General features: G+C 39.1%; 1 protein-coding gene across 1 annotated transcript in view; it reads left to right on the top strand.

The window, feature by feature from the left end:
• The window catches only part of EMCN (endomucin), a 100,339-nt gene that overhangs the window by 55,496 nt on the left and 25,631 nt on the right, over window positions 1-19,212 (top strand). The window contains exon 5 of the mRNA XM_026509654.4: window positions 9,334-9,372. Within this exon, the coding sequence (XP_026365439.2) occupies window positions 9,334-9,372 (39 nt within the window). The remainder of the gene's footprint in view (window positions 1-9,333; window positions 9,373-19,212) is intronic.

Below are 19,212 nucleotides of genomic sequence, written 5' to 3'. Positions count from 1 at the left end.
CTATAAATTCACTGAAAATGACTGACTTGTATACTTGCAATGAGTAGATTTTGTTGTGAATTTCTTTATAAAGCTTGGTTTCAAAACAAAAAAGGAAAGAGAATATTAAGCTAGGCCAATCAATTTTCCTTTCTGTGTAACGTGAACTAGAAAACCAAAACAAACCAAAGGGTGATTAGCTGTGAACCCCAGAGCAGCAAGGTTTCAGTAGAGAGAGTCTGAGACAGCCATGGTGACTCCTGGGCATACCTGTGGCAGGAGCAAGCAGACGTTATGAGAAAGTAAAGTTGATGGGAGGAATGGAGAAAGAATGTGGAGAGTTGAAGAGACCCCATGAGTGAGATGAAGTTATTCATGAGAGACAGACAGAGCTAGACCTACAGCTTCCCTGAGCTCAGACAACTTTCTAGCTCCAACCACCTATATCGTCAATACAAGCATGTCCTAAATCCTGGCCTCCATGATATGAAGTAATCAGTACTTTTAGTCAAAATATCCTAACTAGAAAAACTAGCCATCTGCCGTAACAGCCTTTTCACATACCATCCATTCAATAGAGGCGTTCTCGGCATATCCACAGTCCTTAATAAGAAGCAACTATAGATGACTTCCAGTCCCCAAGTCTCTGCCTGGGAGACGTTAGGGTAGGAGGAGACGGCAGGTGGCAGCTGTGGGTGTGTCAGGCCTACCTTTGCCTAGGGACACGCATGGAACATCCATTTCCCGTATTTCATTGTAATTCTCTTCAGCAGAACCTAAAGAACGTTACATAGAAGGAGCTTAACTTCATACCATAACTTTAAACTAATGATTTTATTTAATGAGGAGATCACCAAATAGAGGAATTTGAAGAGCTGGGTCATTTCTCCTTCATATGGAAGACATTTCCTTATGGGAATGTTTTGGCTTCTGATAAGTAGAATATTTTATAGGCAAAATATGTCTGAAAGGCATCTTCGGCAGACCAAAACCCCATCCATTTCATACCATTATTGTCCCACATATAAACAAGAATAAAAGTAAATATGTATCTGCAAAATGTATAGCACTTGAAGGTTAAACTCAAGTAATTTGTATTCTGCACTAATACCCACTCACTAAGTGACTGATGAGGAATGTCATTCAGGGACCATGGTTTATTAAAATTAGCACTTATACAGAAGTGTGTCGTCAGCCCCATGAGTCAATGAAGACTACTAATTTTACTTTGATTTATGTAGTAAAATGCCCACTGAATCTCTGTTCTGGGGACTATTGTATTTATTTAGCTTCTAAACACAGTTTGAAGTGGCTTTCTTCTAAGTGGGCTTTTTTAAATACACCCACAAAGCCATTTCTTGAAAATTAAGACACCCCAGAAAGCAAGATAATGAAATAAGGGTATTTACTGCTACCCTTTGCACTTGCCATCTGAGTAACCAGTTCTATACTAAGTCCTTTAGATATTTTGTTATAAAACTCCTATTTTTGGTAGCCATTCCTCCCCAGATCTCCTGGGTTCTTCAAGGTGCATCCTGTATGGAATCCACTTGATATAATGACTTGGCACACGTTTCCATTTGTGCCCGGTAAAACCGGGATCTAGCCCAGATTCCTGGTTAGCAGAGTAATGTTCCCTTTCTATCTCTACCCATCACACACATAAACATTCAAGAATTAGCGAAGCCAAGACAGAGAGAAGGAAAGAGAACAAAGTGATCTAAGGGAAGGTTGAACAGCTGAAGCGTCATCTCTCCTTTAAACACATGGCAATGGGCCCTTGGAGAGTGACTATCAAATAAAAGTATTATGGGTACATCATCTCAAGTGCAGATTTGATTTAGAGTAGAGAAGGGTTAGTGAGGTTTATTGTTTTACTCCCTGTAAAGGAACGGGTGTAGAATAGAAAAGAAGCATGTCCTCAAAGTATTTGTCTCTGATCATTTTCCATTCTCATTTTTTTAAAAAAAGATCTACTTATTTATTTTAGAGAGAGAGAGAGAACACGAGTAGGAGGATTAGAAGGAGAGGGAGAGAGAGAATCTCAAGTAGACTCTGAGCTAAGCATAGAGCCTGACTCGGGGCTCGATCCTAGGACCCTGAGATCATGACCTGAGCCAAAACCAAGAGCCGGACACCTACCCAACTGTACCACCCAGCACGACTCATTTCCCATTCTTCTAAATTTCTGTGTACTTCTCCTGTTTAACTATTTTATTCAGCCTGGAGAAGACACATTCTTAGAATCCTAGAACTTTCAAGATATTATCACTAATTTAGTGCTCTGACTTTACAGTTAAATAAATGAGGGGGACACCTGGGTGGCTCAGTTGGTCAAGCGCCTGCCTTCAGCCCAGGTCATGATCCCAGGATCCTGGGATCGAGTTCCACATCGGGCTCCTTGCTCAGCTCTCTGTGTGCCACTCGCCCTGCTTTTACTCTCTCTCTTTCTGACAAATAAATAAATAAAATCTTTACAAAAAATAAACAAATGAGGGCCTATTGAATTAATTAATAAATTTATTTGTTCACTACAAGTCTTTCAGAGGGTATCTGTGTGCCTGGCATGTCTCTTTGCTTCTGGGAATGGCCAGCAATCCTTTGCGTTCCTTGGCTTGTAAATGCACCCCTTTAATCTTGGATTCTGTCTTTACATGGCCTTTTTCTCTGTGTCTTCACATGGACTTCCCCTCTGTGTCTCCTCTTCTGTCTGTGCATTCTCTTCTTATACAGATACCTGGAATTATCAAGATCCTTAACTTAATTACAATGGCAAAGACCCGTTCCAATAAGGTCGTATTCACGGGTTCCAGGTGCACATATTTTTAGGGGTCGGGGGTCACCATTTAACGTACTCCAGACCAGATCCTGAACTCCCTTTGCCACACCTAGATTCTGTCGTCCATGCATTTGTCATTGCCTATATGCAGGATTACCTCCTTGGGGACTGAGCGGGGATTCAAAGGAAACGTCCATCATAGGAGTCCTGGCTCTCCAACAGCCACCCCATGGAGGGATCACGTGTAAAGCTCTGTTGCACAAGTACAGAATTTGCCCTCTTCTGGAGTTCCTTATTCCTGCTGAGGGCTTGAGAATGTGGTGCTCTCTCTGACTCCTTTTGTTCATTTCCCGTGCTGGCACATCCCGTTGGTTTCTGAGGAGAGGAGAGGACAGGAAGAGGAAGATGGAGAGAAGAAAGCAAAATGGGTGCTTTTCTTGCTAATAATTTGGTGATTCAGGTATCTGTAACTAGATTTCCAAGCAGGCACGGTACACATGGTAAAGACTGGCAGAAAGGGAGGACGATTGCTCTTTCTCTCTCTGGTGAATTCTCACTTGGCTGAGGGAAGAAAGTGGAATAAGTTGTTAGATAGAAGGCACGTTGAGATGAGCGCTATGCCAGTACACTACTCTGCCGAGCAAGGACTTGGTAGAAATACCCCTAACAGTCGTGCCCAGCCAGAGTTTTTGCTACCCCGGCATAGACAATATTACTGACTTAAAATCTGAAGGGCAGGTCTGGCTTTTGTCAAGTGTAAACAAATAACGTCGGTAAGTCATCACTAGATGATTAAGTAAGCATTAATAACGTTTATATACAGTGACTAGTTTACCAAATATACATCCTTCTTGCACAATTTATTCTCGTTCAATGTGGAATTTATTTTTACACGAAAAGCATAGATAACTGTACAAAAACCAAATAGACATTTTATTTTATTTTTTTAAAGATTTTATTTATTTATTTGACAGAGAGAGAGACAGCCAGCGAGAGAGGGAACACAGGCAGGGGGAGTGGGAGAGGAAGAAGCAGGCTCCCAGCGGAGGAGCCCGATGCGGGGCTCGATCCCAGAACGCCGGGATCACGCCCTGAGCCGAAGGCAGATGCTTAACGACTGAGCCACCCAGGCGCCCCAAATAGACATTTTAGATAAACTGGTAGCTGAACATGAGAACAGCCTATGCCTAAGCCTTGCTTTTTAAGGCACACACCATTCTTAAAATAAAAATTAGGCACTTCAATCACGCCAAGAGGAAGTTAGCTTGTTGACTATGAAGCATGATTCTGAAGTGAGATTGCTTTGGTTCAAATAATAGCACAACCATTTATTTGTACTGTGGCTTTTGGTAAGCTACTTAACTTCTCCATGCCTCAGTTTCCTCATCTGTAAAAAAAGCTATAAGATTACAACCTTATGGGATTCTTGTGAAAAGTAAAAAAGATAAAAGAGACAAAGCTTAAAACCGTGTCTGGCAAGTAAACACAACAAATGTTAGCTATTATTTTGTTAATAACAATCCTTATGCAAGCCAGGCAAAGTTGATATTGACGACACCAGTTTCCCAAACAAGGAAACAGGTTCAGAAAGACTAAATGACTTGGCTAGGGTTAAACTAAAAGCATGAAATTGAAACACTGTTATTCTTGCCCCCAGTTCCATAAACTCTTCACTACACCACGCTTGTTCTCATTACAACTATTTTACAAAAAATATTGGAAGGTACTAGAAAACAACTTGCTTTTAATTGGGCATATCACATGCTTGACAAGTACGTGTTCAATAATTATAATGCAAACTGGCTGACTGGCTGGCTCCCTGAACAAAAGCCTGTGATTCTAAGAAAGTGATTCTCTCGCTGTCGCCCACCAGGCCAGATTTATTCTTAACTGTGGTGTTTCTCATCCTGCCCTCCTTGTTTGCATGGTCCTAGTCTTTCTTCCCGCTTTTTCCCCTCCAACTGCTTCTTCCAATTCTACACATGCATCAAGGGCCTCGACAAAATTTTACCTCGGTATTGCCCACAGCTTAATGAGTGTCACGAGATATCTAAACCACCAGCACTATTATTTATTTAGTGCCTTCTTTAAACTGATGCACTTTTTATTCTTAAATTTGCTTGAAAAGAAAACCATCATAAATGAAAAACTGTTTCACTAGGCATCAACAGGAGCTATAAACTCACCGATATAAACCAATATAATTAAATTATAGCTAGATTTTGTTGATTGCCAAAAGCTTTTAGTTTGAGGCTTGCTCTTTCTTGTTTAAAAACTAAATCAAGCACGTTAGATATTAATGACACGTTTGCATTAGATCGTAAGTTTGAAAGTTCCTCATTGAAATAGCCAAATAAACTGAAAGAAGGCTGGAAAGGAAATAACTTTCTCATTGAATGTTTCCATCTTACTTAATGTTACTTTGCAGTACTGCCATATGGAACCCCTCCTACAATGCTGTGCATCTCATCCTTCGGAAAACAGTAATTTACCAGATTGCTGAGCATCATTCTTTTGTGAATTGCACCATTTACCTATGCTACTTATTTGGGAACTTAGAACATTTCTTACATGATTTCTAATTCGTTTGTATCATTTCATGTGGGCGGATACAAGAGAAATTCTCCGAATAACACAGTCTTAGTTACACACAAGTTACGTCTAGCCAAACAAGAAATACGAGTTGACCCTTGACCAACATGGGTATTAGAGGTGCTGACCCCCTGAGCAGTAGGAAATCCACGTAGAACTTTGGACTTCCCAAAGCTTAATTACTAAAAGCCTTCTGTTGACCTTGCAAGTAACATAAACAGTTGATTAACACGTTTTCTGTGTCATATGCATCATACACTATATCCTTACAATAAAGCAAACTAGAGAAAAGAAAATGTTATGAAGGAAATCATAAGGAAGAGGAAATACATTCATTGTACTGTACTATATTGAAAAAATCCATGTATAAGACGGCCCACACATTTCAAACCTGTGTTGTTCAGGGGTCAACTGTTTTATAACAGTTATAATGAGGGTCAATGCCGTGTATAGGTGAATGATAAGGAAAACTTGAATTGGTCATAGGAAATTATTTTTAGGCAAATCAGTAAAGAATTATATATGTAATAGATATGGGAATGGCTGTATATATTCTTTCTCCCTGCCTGTTAATGATATTTTTTACAGATAACTATATACAATAATATATGCATATATAGCTAGAAACACAATATCCTTTGTAAGATCCTTTAAATAAATCCTATTTGTCAAAGTTATTTGTTGTATTGCTGTTTAAGCTTTCTGTTTTAAAAGCTACTTAAGTGAAATTTAGCTTTGGATTAATGTGGATGAAAGTTTAGAAATTTCAAAGTTCATTTGCATTTCATAAGACGTCCATCTCCTATTACAGAATCAAACTCAACACCAGATTTCAAGCTGGCAACCACCCTGACTAAGGTTTTGGTCTTTACTAAGTGTCTAAGTTTGAGAACAGCTTGACGGAATACACTACACTCATTTGCTCTCTGACTTTGCTCGTTCACTATAGGTCAGAGCTTGGACTTTTCTCAAAACATGTGGGTTATGAAACTTACAAGTAAAACTCAAGAATAATTGCAAATATCTTCACATTTCATTAATTCACACTTAAACCATGTTCCATAGCATTCATCTTTATTAAGCTTTTATACCGACAGAACTGAGACCAAATTTGAAGTATCATATGAAAACATTTTCTTGTCTTCAAAATAGTATCTTTGATTTCAGACCAAAAAAGGCATAGATTCCAGTTTTGATTCAATATTTAAGATTTGAGCAGAATATTGTCCTCAAAATAACAAAATATACATTAACGTATAAAACATATAAAAGTCTGGATTTCTTAGTACACTCAATATAAAGGTTTTGAATTGGTATATATCATTTTTTTTTAAGATTCAGCTAAGCCTTAAGGCATAGTTGTTTTTCTTTAAATGACATGTCCCTCTAAAATTATTATGCATTTCTGAAGGCTGATTAGGGGCGCCTGGGTGGCACAGCGATTAAGCGTCTGCCTTCGGCTCAGGGCGTGGTCCTGGCGTTATGGGATCGAGCCCCATATCGGGCTCTTCTGCTATGAGCCTGCTTCTTTCTCTCCCACTCCCCTTGCTTGTGTTCCCTCTCTCACTGGCTGTCTCTGTCTCTGTCAAATAAATAAATAAAATCTTTATTAAAAAAAAAACCTCAAATAAAGAATAGTCAGAAGTTTTTGTCTGATACAAGTTTAAAATTTTTTCACTCTTAATGAAGTCTATCAGCAAGAACGGTTATGACCTGATACTAATAGCAAGAGGAACAAAGAGTTTTTATTTTCTTTGTATCCTAATCCTCTAGCAGCTGATAAATATTTTAAGTGCTTCTTCCAAATCTAGCATTATGCCATGTTCAAAAGTATTTTAACTAGTTATCAAAATAAAAATTAATTACATAGGCTTTCTACGCAGAGTAGTTTATTGGCTAGAAAAGCTGTCTTTTTTAGGAGAAGAGGATGGACATTAGAATGGCCAGACTTGATTTATAGTCATTGTCCCCATCTTGAGAAAGTAGTTTCACTTTTCTCAGCTAATATTTGTAGATCTGCAGAATGGGGATGATGTCTCCCTTGCAGACATCAGCAAATGATATAGGGAACTGATCATAAGAGTTTCCTTAAAAATGGTAGCTATCATTATCCAGCTGGCAATTTTAAATAAATCATTCTTTTTCCTTAAAAACTGAATTCAGGTAAGCAGTAAGCAGAATTTGTCTTATTTATTATTATTTTTATTTCCTATTCTCACTCATTCATTCCACGTTTTTACTAGAGACCTAGTGGTAGGTTCTGGAATCGTGGCTCCAAATAAAACACATAAGCTCTGTCCTTCTGCAGTTACATTTCACTGACAGCAAACACATTTTAAAACAATTAAATAAATGTCACTGTAATGATGAAAGTACTGGTGAGCAAATGAAGCCAAGTTGTAGACTAGTTTGAAGAGAAATAAGGAGACCACTTTAGGTGAGGTGGCTGGAGAAGACCTCTCTGAGTGGTGACATCTGAGCAGAGTCACGAAAGATAGAAGGAAACCAGCATGTAGCCTGAGACAGCACCAGGCGTAGGGAAGAGCAAGCAGAGAAGCCCGAGACAGGAAGAGCCCCATGATGTTATCTGCAGATCAGGGTGAAATGGGGCTGAATGGTTGGAAACGAATTGAAGAGCAAGGCAGGGGCCACGTGGTGTAGAGACTTACCAGCCATAGTAAGAGACACAGGGAGCCATTAGAGCAGTGAAGTTTAAATTTAAACAGATTTTTCCAGGTAGCTGTTGCAGGGAGAGAGATGGGTGCTAAATGATCAGTAGCCAATTAAATAGTGAGTATATTTGGAATGTATTTTGAGGCTAGAGCCCATAGGGGTGAAAAAAAAAAAAAAGGAGCATCAAGAAAGGCCACTATTTCTTGGCCCGTGTAGCCGGGCGACAATGACACCATCCGTTGAACCAAAAAAGCAAGGGAAGAGGCAGATTTAGGGGATACCAGTCAGGAGTTCTGTTTTGAGCATGTTAAACTTCAGATGCTGAGAGACGGTCAAGTGAACGCACAAAGGAGGCATGGATTTTTGCTTTTTGGTTTTTTTTTTTGAGAGAGAGAGAGAGCGCGCAGGGGTAAAAGGGCAGAGGGAGAGAGAGAATCTTAAGCAGTGTGGAGCCCAACTAGGGGCTCGATCCCACTACTCTGAGATCATGACTTGAGCCAAAATCAAGAGTCAGATGCTTACCCTATGGGACCACCCAGATGCACTGGCAAATGGGTATTTTGAACTATCATTAATGGGCTTACTTTTGTTTTAAAATTATTTTGTGTATTTTTCACATGACAGATTTGTTCACGGTACATATACACAAAGTTGTTAAAGTGATCTTTGATTATAATTTTCTCAAGTAATTTTGTTGTAGTAAAGTCATCTGAACTACATTTACTTTAAAGGAATTCCCTAAGTTTGAGTAACTGTTGGGACCTTCCTGAAACTTTCTCAAGTCAGGAGATGCGTCATATCTTCCTGGGAATACGACACATGGCAGTGCCTCTCATGAAGCCCCTCCCAAAAGATCTGAAATTGTCTGCAGTATCCTGGTTTATTGAGGATGTGAAGTTGGTCCAGATGCTTTAAAACAGGATTCAGCAAACTATGACCCACAGGCCCAATGTACCACCCCACCTATTTTTCTAAGTAAAGTTTCTTTGGAATACAGCCATATTTACTCCTTAGGTATTATGTGTATGGCTGCCTTTACACTACGATGGTGAAGTTAAATAGTTACAAGAGAGACTTAAGACCCACAAAGCCTAAAATATTTGCTATTTGGCCCTTTAAGAAAAAATTAGCTGGCCCATGCTCTGAATTTTTTCTAACCATGAAGCCTGTGTGCTTTTATGATTTGAAGGAAAGTGAATTAGAAATGAAGTGGGATCTATATCCATTTACCACTTGTAACAATTGTAAGAGCACATCTGGTATTCAATATTTACTTCTAGTGATTTTCTTTTCTTTTCTTTCCTCTAAAGCTGAGAATCAGAGTTCAGTCAAAACAACAGAAATACCAGGTAAGTTAATTTTCTTCTCTCTGAGAATATTTATGAGTGAAATCCCCAAAATGAGATAAAGGAGATCAGTCAGTGTGAGAGCAGGGGAAAATAGTGCAAGGGAAAACATTACATGGCAACTAAAATGTTTAGGAGAACTTGCATTTGAAAAAAAAAAAAAAAAAAGAGAGAGAATGCAGACCAGAACGTAGGATATGCCTGAATGGTCTGTGGCTGGAGTGAGTGGAACCAAGCCTGGTAAATGCATGAAGTCCTCTGCCCAGAACCCGCTGTTGCGGTCTGTTTCTGCGGCTGGCTTGCCCTCTCCTAGACGTATAGTGTGTCCGTGACTGTCTTCTCTGTCTGATCCTGCCAGCCTGATCCTGGCAGCCCGGGAGCTGATGTTAGAAACCACAGTTAACAGCCTAAAATATCATCACTCCAAGAAGTGCTCGTGTTTTGTTATCTGAAGTTTTAAACTGAATAAATTGAGGATGATGGAGCGGCAGGCATTGGAAAGGATCGCTGGGCAGGGGGAGATGGTACCGTTGAATCTTTCTGTTGTTTTGAAATCGTAATTACTTGGGAGACTTTTATTTTCCTACTTCCTACCTCGTACTTTTATAAATGACAAATCTTTTAGGTTCTCAATCTTGGTCACTTTTGGCATATATAAAAATGAGAAATATGTGAAATAAACTTAGAAGGTCACATAACTTAAAACAAGTCAGAAAAATAAAGCCATGAAAGTCATAACCCACTCTGTTTTCGCAACAAATGTGCTAAATGACCCTCACATCTGCCTTCTGCCTAATGTGCTCGAGGAACGCAAAACTGAAATGATTGTGCCGTTAGCTTTTAATTATTTATCTTCTACACAGTATATCTCATGAATAAAAATGTTATTTTGATACTAATCCTCTTTATTTCACCTCATCGCTAAAGTTTTTTATTCTTATTTCCATTTACCTGGCCTAGAAATGCACTAGAAAAAGCACTGGGAAAACAAAGCAAAACAAAACACAAAACAGTGCATCCAAGCAAACAGTGCAGCTTTGCATTGGCTGATGGTTTGCACTGTTCTGGAGAAGTCCGTACTTCCTGTTTCATGGACTGGTCATCCAGGAGAAGTTACAGGTGGAAGAGAATTGAGAAGCTGTCCAAATCATCAGCTCCTTTTAAGGAGGGTTTGTAGCATCCCTTACGAGATGAATTTACAACATGTCGGCTTTAACTATAGTTGATTTTTAACTATAATAAAAAGCCCATTTACACTATTTAAATTTTGAGGTATAGAAACTAGATCCCCTAAAACAGATAATAAACACATCATTGATCTGAACAATGGATTAAAAAGAAGTGAGACTGATTTTACAAACTGTGAGCAAAGTCAGTCTTAACTTCAGAGATACATGTTATGGGTAAAGGCTAAATCCAGACTCATTTAAAAAAAGTGTAATGACAAGGTGTTCATTGCACATCTGTTGACAACTGTAATTCTTTGTTTGTTCAGTCATTTGTTTGTTATCAAAGATGTTCGAATACCAAATTTGTGAAAGTCACCCATATGAGCAAGAATCGCATCTTACTTGAAATAATTAACATTTCTTTTCTAGGTAGAAGTTGAAGTAGAATTCTAGCGTGCAGAATTATTATTATTACTGCTTTCTTTTTATAAAAATGAGCTAATATGCATTTAGCCTTTGATTAGATCATACGTCATTCTCACATTTGGCATTTTCTTTCGTATTATGCAGCCAGCTTTCATTTTCTTGAAAAAATTATGTTTTCACCACTGACTTCAAAAACTATTATTAAGGGTATAAAAATTGATGATTGTTTTACATAAAAACTTTTGTGGGAATGCAAAATAAGTAAGGCAATTGTACATAAAGCATCAATTATAAGAAATTGTCCATAGATATAATAAAGAAAGATAGTCATAGTAGTAGGGAAATGATCAATCAAGGTCTGAAGACATGGCCATTCATTCCATTCAATAGAGGAAAGGTAGTATGAGGTGGATCGTTGTGTTTAACGATGCTAAGCATGAGGAATTCCTGCTTAATGTCTGAAGTCTGTGGGAAAGTCAAATTTCACCTACTGACTGTAACATATATGGTAAGACCACAAATTTAGTATGGTACTATACTAAATACACAGAACTGTATATTCGACCAACCACCACTAACCCAGGCATTTAATAAATAGTCCTTCTGTTCTGTCACATGTAAGACTAGCTAAGAGTTATGACTGATACCTGAAGCCTGCCATTAAGGGTTACCAAGAAACTAGTCAGCATGGTTAAAAAAAAAGAGAGAGAGAGAGAGAAGAAAAAAAACCTATAATAACTCCATAGCCATATAGGTCTACAATGATGTGTCATAGACAAACTTCAAACTTCTTAACCTCAGATTATGATTGGAGAAAGGAGAGATGGTTTTCTCCCTTTAGCTGTGGTTGTGTAATATATCAGATATAGGAAAGCACTTTAAAGAAGAGGAGGAAAAGGTTCATGAAAGAAGTGACTGTGTAGCTTCCAGATTATTCTGCCTACTCATTTTTCTAGCTCTGAGTTCAGAGCTAATGAGGAAATGCAAAGAAAAAGTGATTCAGGGCTATTTATTCCCTAGAGATATATGCAGGAATCATATGGCCATCACAGCAATTTTAAGCGATGATGGAATTCACTTTTCTTTAGCCTTATCATTTTCCACAGACAAGCAGAGCTAATAATGTGTCCTTGAAAATGAAACTCTTGATCTCTTTGATAACAGACCTTAGATTTGAAGAAAAATGGACCAACATGCCTCAGTGTATTGGGAAAGAAATAAACCATTTGCCCTCAATTTTCTGGAAAATACAACCAGATTACTCAGGGTTCTCCAGAGAAACCTATATAGCTGTGTATAAGGATTTATTATAAGGAGTTGGCTCATGCATTTTGAAAGCTGAGACGTCCCAAGATCTGCAGCCAGGAGACTGGAAGCCTAGAGACCCAGGAGAGCGAGTTGTGTAGTTCCAGTCCAAGGTCTGAGAACCAAGACAGCCAATGGCGTCCGTTCCAGACTGAAAGCCAGGAGGCTTGAGACCCAGAAAAAGCCAATATTTCAGCTTGAGTCCAAACGCAAGGGAAGACCAATGTCCCAGCTCAAGGCAATGAGGCAGGAGAGTTTGTTCTTTACTCCTTATTTCTTACTGAGGGAGAATCAGCCTCTTTATTCTATTCAGGTCTTCCACTGATAAGATGGGAGCCATCCACATTGGAGGGCAATCTGCTTTATTCAGTCTAATGATTCACATGTTAGTATCATCCAAAAAATACATAGTCATGGACATATCCGGACTAATGCTTGGCCAAATATCTGGGAACCCCATGGCCAAGTCAAGTTGACACATAAATTTAATCATTGCAACCACATTCCCACAGTGATCAGCACAACTTGAGAACGGTCTCATTGTACCCATCTTCTTCACTTTTTTTAACTGTGTCTCACAACCTCGATTGCATTGTAGACATTAATTTTGATGGAAAATTAGAAGCCAAAACAGACATTACAAGTCCTACCAAACCTGACCACTGGCCTTTGGAAAGGAGAACACTCCAGCCGGGCATGTTCATTGTGCTCAACACCCTATGTAATGCTTGAGAATCGGTTGCTGACCTCTAGGAATTCATATAACGTGAGGCATCAGTCCTTCTCTGCAGAAAGTTACTTATCTGAGTATTCTAACTTTGAATAACAGAATCTTGCCACAGTTGTTCAGGCAGAATCCACTCCAGCTAGAAATAAACCTGTCGCAAAGCAAGATCTAGAGGTTTACGGGTTTTTTTTTAACTTGGTAATTTTACAGCGTTTAAAAGGTCAGTTGAGAATAAAAGGACTCAGTAATGGAAGATGTCAATATTGATGTGATGGGGTCTGCCATAAAATTTCACTTAGGAAATTGTATAAATCTGGGCATAGCTAAATGGTTTCTTCTCCAGGTCAGAAGTCTGTGGAGTCCCCAAGAAGTGCTTGTGCCTCTCTAGTCTACACGAAAGGTCATGGGAACTCAGAGTCTCAACGGATTAGCTACCCAGCATTCACTTTAAGAACCAATACGTTTCAATGTTATTACTAATGGTGTGTGCCTTATAAACTCTACAGTGTGCTTTATTTAATATATTAGGAACAATTCTCTCCGTCTTCTTGTATGTACCTGCATGGTCTGGTTTGGCCCTATTGCAGGAAGGAGGTGTTTAGTCTGTCTTGATGGAAGAAGTTTGTCTCGATTGGCGTCTAAATTGAGATAGACTATATTTTATGTAACCAAAATAAGAGGCAGGAACTGGTACCTCATTCCTGCAGAAATGCAGCAGCAAGCAGCATAGTCACGTCCGACAGCACAGACGCCAGAGCCTGCATTCAAATCCTGACTCTGCTGCCTAGTTGCTGTGTGACTTTGGGCAAATCATTTAATCTCCCTGAGCTTCAGTTTCCACTTTGTAAAATACAAATATTTACAATGCAGTAATTGAATAAGTTAGTATGCATAAAACACTTAGAACAGTGCCTGACAATAGGATCCCAAAAGGGTTTGAAGATAAAAATCCTATTTAATATTTTCATGTCCATATTTTGAAATGCTTACCCTCATATTCTCAGAAAGCATAACACTGACACAGTTACATATTATAAAGCATTTCAGTGTTTTCAGGTCATATTATTCAAATTGTGACTTTAAGATAAGATGATGTTTCTATGTTAGGGAAAGGGTAAGAACGCTCTAAACCTTCAGAAAGCTGAGGAAAAAATTCATTGTTTTCATTGATAATGATGCCGTTAACAAGTCAGATGAACTTAACTCACTTAACATCTGTTGGTTACCTGGTGAAATGAAAAGGGAAAAGAAAGGCTTTTGAGTCCTACTTGGTTTATGTCTTACTTCCAAACCATAGTATTTCTCATGTTTAAAGCACAGGATTAAAATTATTTCAGAATAAGATTAGATGATGATGATTAACAGATGATTAACACAGTGCCTCATTCATTCTTTGGGTATTGTATACGGCTTTCTGGAAATTAATAACTATTCATATTCAAATCACAAAAAAAATACATCCTTCTTCAACATATAATTGTACAAGTTATGTAAAGTCAATAAATCTCCATTCACAGTTATCACTGGGTTAGAAGATTCTGTTTCCCAAGGTTAGTCGCATTGATGACCCAAAGCAAAGTGAAAGAAATTTGAGATAAAACTTTTTTTTTTTTTGCATTGTTTTAAGAGTACACCAAGGTCAGGGAGCCTGGGTAGCTTAGTTGGCTAAGCATCTGCCTTTGGCTCAGGTCCTGATCTCAGGGTCCTGGGATGGAGCCCTGTGCCGGGCTTCCAGCTCAGTGGGGAGCCTGCTTCTCCCTCTCCCTCTGTCCCTACCCCTCACTTGTGCGCTTACTCTTTCTCAAATAAATAAAATCTTAAAAAAAAAAAAAAGTACACCAAGGTCAGAAAGGTAAGGCCTGATGAGAAGAGAGAACTTCCCTTTTGATACTTTGCCCATTATTTAGACAGGGCATGCCATTATAGGTGAAAATACATTCTAGCTATGACAAAATCTGGATTGAAAGGAACCTTGAGAAGAATCCAACATCTTAAAGCTAGAAGAGACTTCAGGGATCGTATCAGCATATTCCCCTCCCAAAACATAGAATGGTACCAACCGTACTCATAGCATTTATTGTCCACACCACTTGCATGCCGCTTACTTACAGAAGAAACCATTTTTTCTCTGATAATGAATACCTGGAGTAGACTGTGCTTCCTTTCCCTGAGTGTCAGGATGCTCAGAGTCAGTTCTTATAGGAACACCAGGAACTGTATTAATGTTTGGTATTAATTCTTAGAAGGAACTTGCTGATTTCATCCATTTGCAGTGGTTCTGATTTCCTATTTCTATTGTATTCATCTTGTGGTATATATCATTGCTTAAGATCCTCAGATCCTTTTCATTAAGAGTTAGCTCTTAGGTAAAATTCAATAAGCAATGACATAGGCTCTCTTATTTTGATCCCTGACATATTATTTTGTCTTATTCTTTATTTCTTGTTTCACATCTCTCCACTTTGGGCTGTGCTGCTCACCTCCCCTACTAGAGTATAAGCTCCTTAAATGCGATAACTACCTCTTGTATTCCACTCTATTTCCTTCAATATCTCCTGTTGACCTGGAGTAGGTGTCTATTTTTTCTTATTGTAGAATGAATGAAGATATTAATGATACAATGATCTTAAACATGTACCTGTTCAAATATGAAGATACAAAAGGCATGCTCATTAATCGATTTCATCTTTAACACTAATCACTTCTGCCAAAAAGTTTGTTTATCCATAAAGCAAAGATTTATGAACCCCACTTCCAGACATTGTTCTAACATTTGGGAAACATCAGTGAGCAAAATATTACCCTTGTCTTCAAGTGTTTTAGTTAGAAGGTGGTCAATGTGTCGAGAGAGAATGCACAGCAGTGTAGAAAGGGGGGTTCACGAGGTGAAGAAATACGGGGACCAGTTTGCAGGACTAAAAAAAGTGGTCAAGGTAAGCTCTCCTAAAAAGATTTGAGTAAATACGAGGAAGGCAGCAAAGCAATCCGGGAGAGAAGAGCACTCAGGCAGTGCAAGAACTTGAGGAGAGGCCCAGTGCGTTTCAGCACTAGCACTGAGTAAGTGGGCCAGGAGATTTGCCAGGCACATTGCCTAGGCTTTGGAGGGTTATCGCAAGGACTTTGGCTTTTTCCATAAGTGGAATGGAGAAACATCGGGTGTTTTGAGCAAAGTAGTGACATGATTTGACTCATATTTTATAAATATAAATCTGAGAGCTAAGGAGAGACTCTCAGATGAAGCAAAAATAGCTTGGAAATTTTCCAGGAGAAGGGATGATGTTAGGGTGGGCCAGGGTAGTCACAGGGTAGGTCTCATGAAGTCTCCAAATTCTGTATATATTTCGGAGGAGAAACCAATAGATATTCCTGCTGATCCTGCATGTGGGATAGGTTATAAAAGATGAGGCAAAAATAGCTGTGAAGTCTTAGGCCTGAAAGATTGGAGGGAATGATTGCCAGATGGGAAGGCTGCAGATAAAGCAGCAGTTCAGGTTTGGACATGTTGAATTTAAGATGTTTATTATTTGCTGAGTAAGCATGTGGCTTTATGAATCTGGAGTTTAAGAATGAGATCTGGGCTGGAAATATAAATTTGGAGATCACTGGGATTGATGTATTTAAGCCTTGAAATTGAATGAGATCATCAAAGAGATTAGAGATGAGGACCAAATACTACGCCCCATGAGCCTCTAAGATTGTGAGTCAGAGACAGAAAGCGGAACCAGCCAGAGACCAAGAAGAATAAGCCATGAGCAGTGCTCCTACTGGAAGCCACATGAAGAAATGGTGTCAAGGAAGAAGGAATGACTTATTGTGTGAAATGCTGAAAAGTTATTTTTTAAAATGAGACATGAATCCATCAAATTGCAATTAAACACAAGTCCAAATTATTTACAAATCATAGGAAACAATCATTCAATTCAATTGAGTTTAGCCCCTCAGGTACTTAACTTTAAGTGTCCACATAGTAGAAAGAAGTGTAGGCAACATACGAGAAATAAAAACAGAATATATAGTTTTATTTTCTTTTTCATATGGAATGTCTTATCCTCTACTGCCAATCACACTTTTCTCCCATTAATATCTATGAATCTTACATACCCTCCTCTAAGAGGGCAACAGGGACTCCTCTAGCCTGAGTCTTTCCTCACAGGAGTTTCTGGTTCCCAGGAACAAGCCTGCCTTCATATCTTTGGTAGGCTTAGTCACTGGCTGGGAGCAGCCTGGGGGAGGCATGGCATCAGCAAGAACACAGCGATGAATTTGGAAAGCAGGTGGGGAAGCTTGGTCAATTACACTGACTATAGTTGAAGTTTTCTGGCTTGTAAACCCCGTTTGAATTACAACACAACAGGGGTGCCTGGGTGGCTTAGTCGGTTAAGCATCTGCCTTCAGCTGAAGTCATGATCCCGGGGTCCTGGGATCCAGCCCCACGTTGGGCTTCAGTAGGAAGCCTGCTTCTCCCTCTCCCTCTGCTGCTCCTCCTGCTTGTGTTCTCTCTCTCTCTGTCAAATAAATAGATAAAATCTTCAAAAAATTATGGCACAACGTATCTGTGATTAAATAATCATTATAATCACCAAAAGTCAGGGTTCCACAGTAAATTTATGTCACCTAAGAGTGCTATATACTCCAGTTATTCTAATAACTGGTTAGAGAAAAGAAGCATCCAAAAACACGGAGGTGTCTGAATTGTCTATTGCATATATTTTTACATTAAGAGTTTTTGAAAAAATGGGACAAGTTGACTTTGGTTGAAGAGTACAACTCTTTAGAGGCCTAATCACAATATAATAAAAATATTATTAAATAATATAATAATAAAATATTATTATAAAATAACATAGTATAAATATATTAGTATCAAGTACTTTTCTAAGCCATTTGAATTTAATTTTACCCATTTAACTTTACAACACTGTGGCACAGAACTATTAAAATCACCACTTGTACCTGTGGAAACCCAAGCACAAAGTGGTTAAGTGACTTGCCCAGTAGTCTACAGGAAACAAGGTCTATGGTCTGATTTGAACCCACCTACTCGGACTTCAGATTCATGCTCTTAACTACTCCACCACACTTCTCCTGAACCTCTCCTGCCAATGCAGTCTGAGCGCTAACGTAGCATAATTGAGTCTCAACGTAATCGACAGAGACCCTCAGCTCTGAACACATCATGCATCCCTCTACATTAGTCACAGAAAGCGTTCCCTTAGGGCCACAATTTATGAATTAAGTCAAGAATAATAATTTCATCGATATAAGCATGTTAATAGTGTTTCTCAAACCGCGAGTTAATTTCCAAAAGTGGGTTATGACCAATATTGGAAAAATTAAATAAAAAACAATAGAAAACAAGATAACAGAAGGCATCACACATTATAGAGGTAAAGTGTGTGTCAGTGTGTGTGTATATGTGTAGGTGTACCGGATTCAGAAATGATTTTTTAAAGATTTTTTTTTTAATTTGACAGAGAGAGAGGCACAGTTAGAAAGGAAGCACAAGCAGGGGGAGTGGGAGAGGGAGAAGCGGGCTTCCTGCTGAGCAAGGAGCCTGATGCGGGGCCGGATCCCAGGACCCTGGGAACATGACCTGAGCTGAAGACAGACACTTAGCAGCTAAGCCACCTGGGCACCCCAGAAATGATTTTTAAAATATTTATGTATTTATTTGAGAGAGAGAGAGAATAAGAGCATGAGTAGGGGGAAGGGCAGAGGGAGAGGGAGAGAAAATCTGAAGCAGACTCATGACTGAGTGCTGAGCCCAACTCAGGGCTCGATCCCACGACCCATGAGATCACGACCGGAGCCGAAATCAAGAGTCAGACACTCAACTGACTGAGCCACACAGGCGTCCCCAGAAATGATTTATTAATTGAAGGTTGCAGTTAAAAGAAAAAAAAATGGGGGCGGGGGAGCCTGGGTGGCTCAGTCATTAAGCGTCTGCCTTCGGCTCAGGTCATGATCCCAGAGTTCTGGGATCCGCCACACATCGGGCTCCGTGCTCAGTGGGGAGTCTGCTTCTCCCTCTCCCACTCCCCCTGCTTGTGTTCCCTCTCTCAGTGCCTCTCTCTCTGCCAAATAAATAAATAAAATCTTAAAATTTTTAAAGTCTTTGTCCAAGGAGCCAATAAATTCTTTCAAGAAGGTTAACTCTATTGCCAACCCTAGGGATCATTCGTAATAACAGTTGGCACTGGACAATCAACATGCGTT

The sequence above is a fragment of the Ursus arctos genome, unplaced genomic scaffold, assembly GCF_023065955.2.
Source record: "Ursus arctos isolate Adak ecotype North America unplaced genomic scaffold, UrsArc2.0 scaffold_9, whole genome shotgun sequence".
In the NCBI taxonomy this organism is placed as follows: Eukaryota; Metazoa; Chordata; class Mammalia; order Carnivora; family Ursidae; genus Ursus; species Ursus arctos.
Note: the sequence above shows the minus strand (reverse complement) of the source record. Positions and strands in the feature narration are given on the sequence as shown.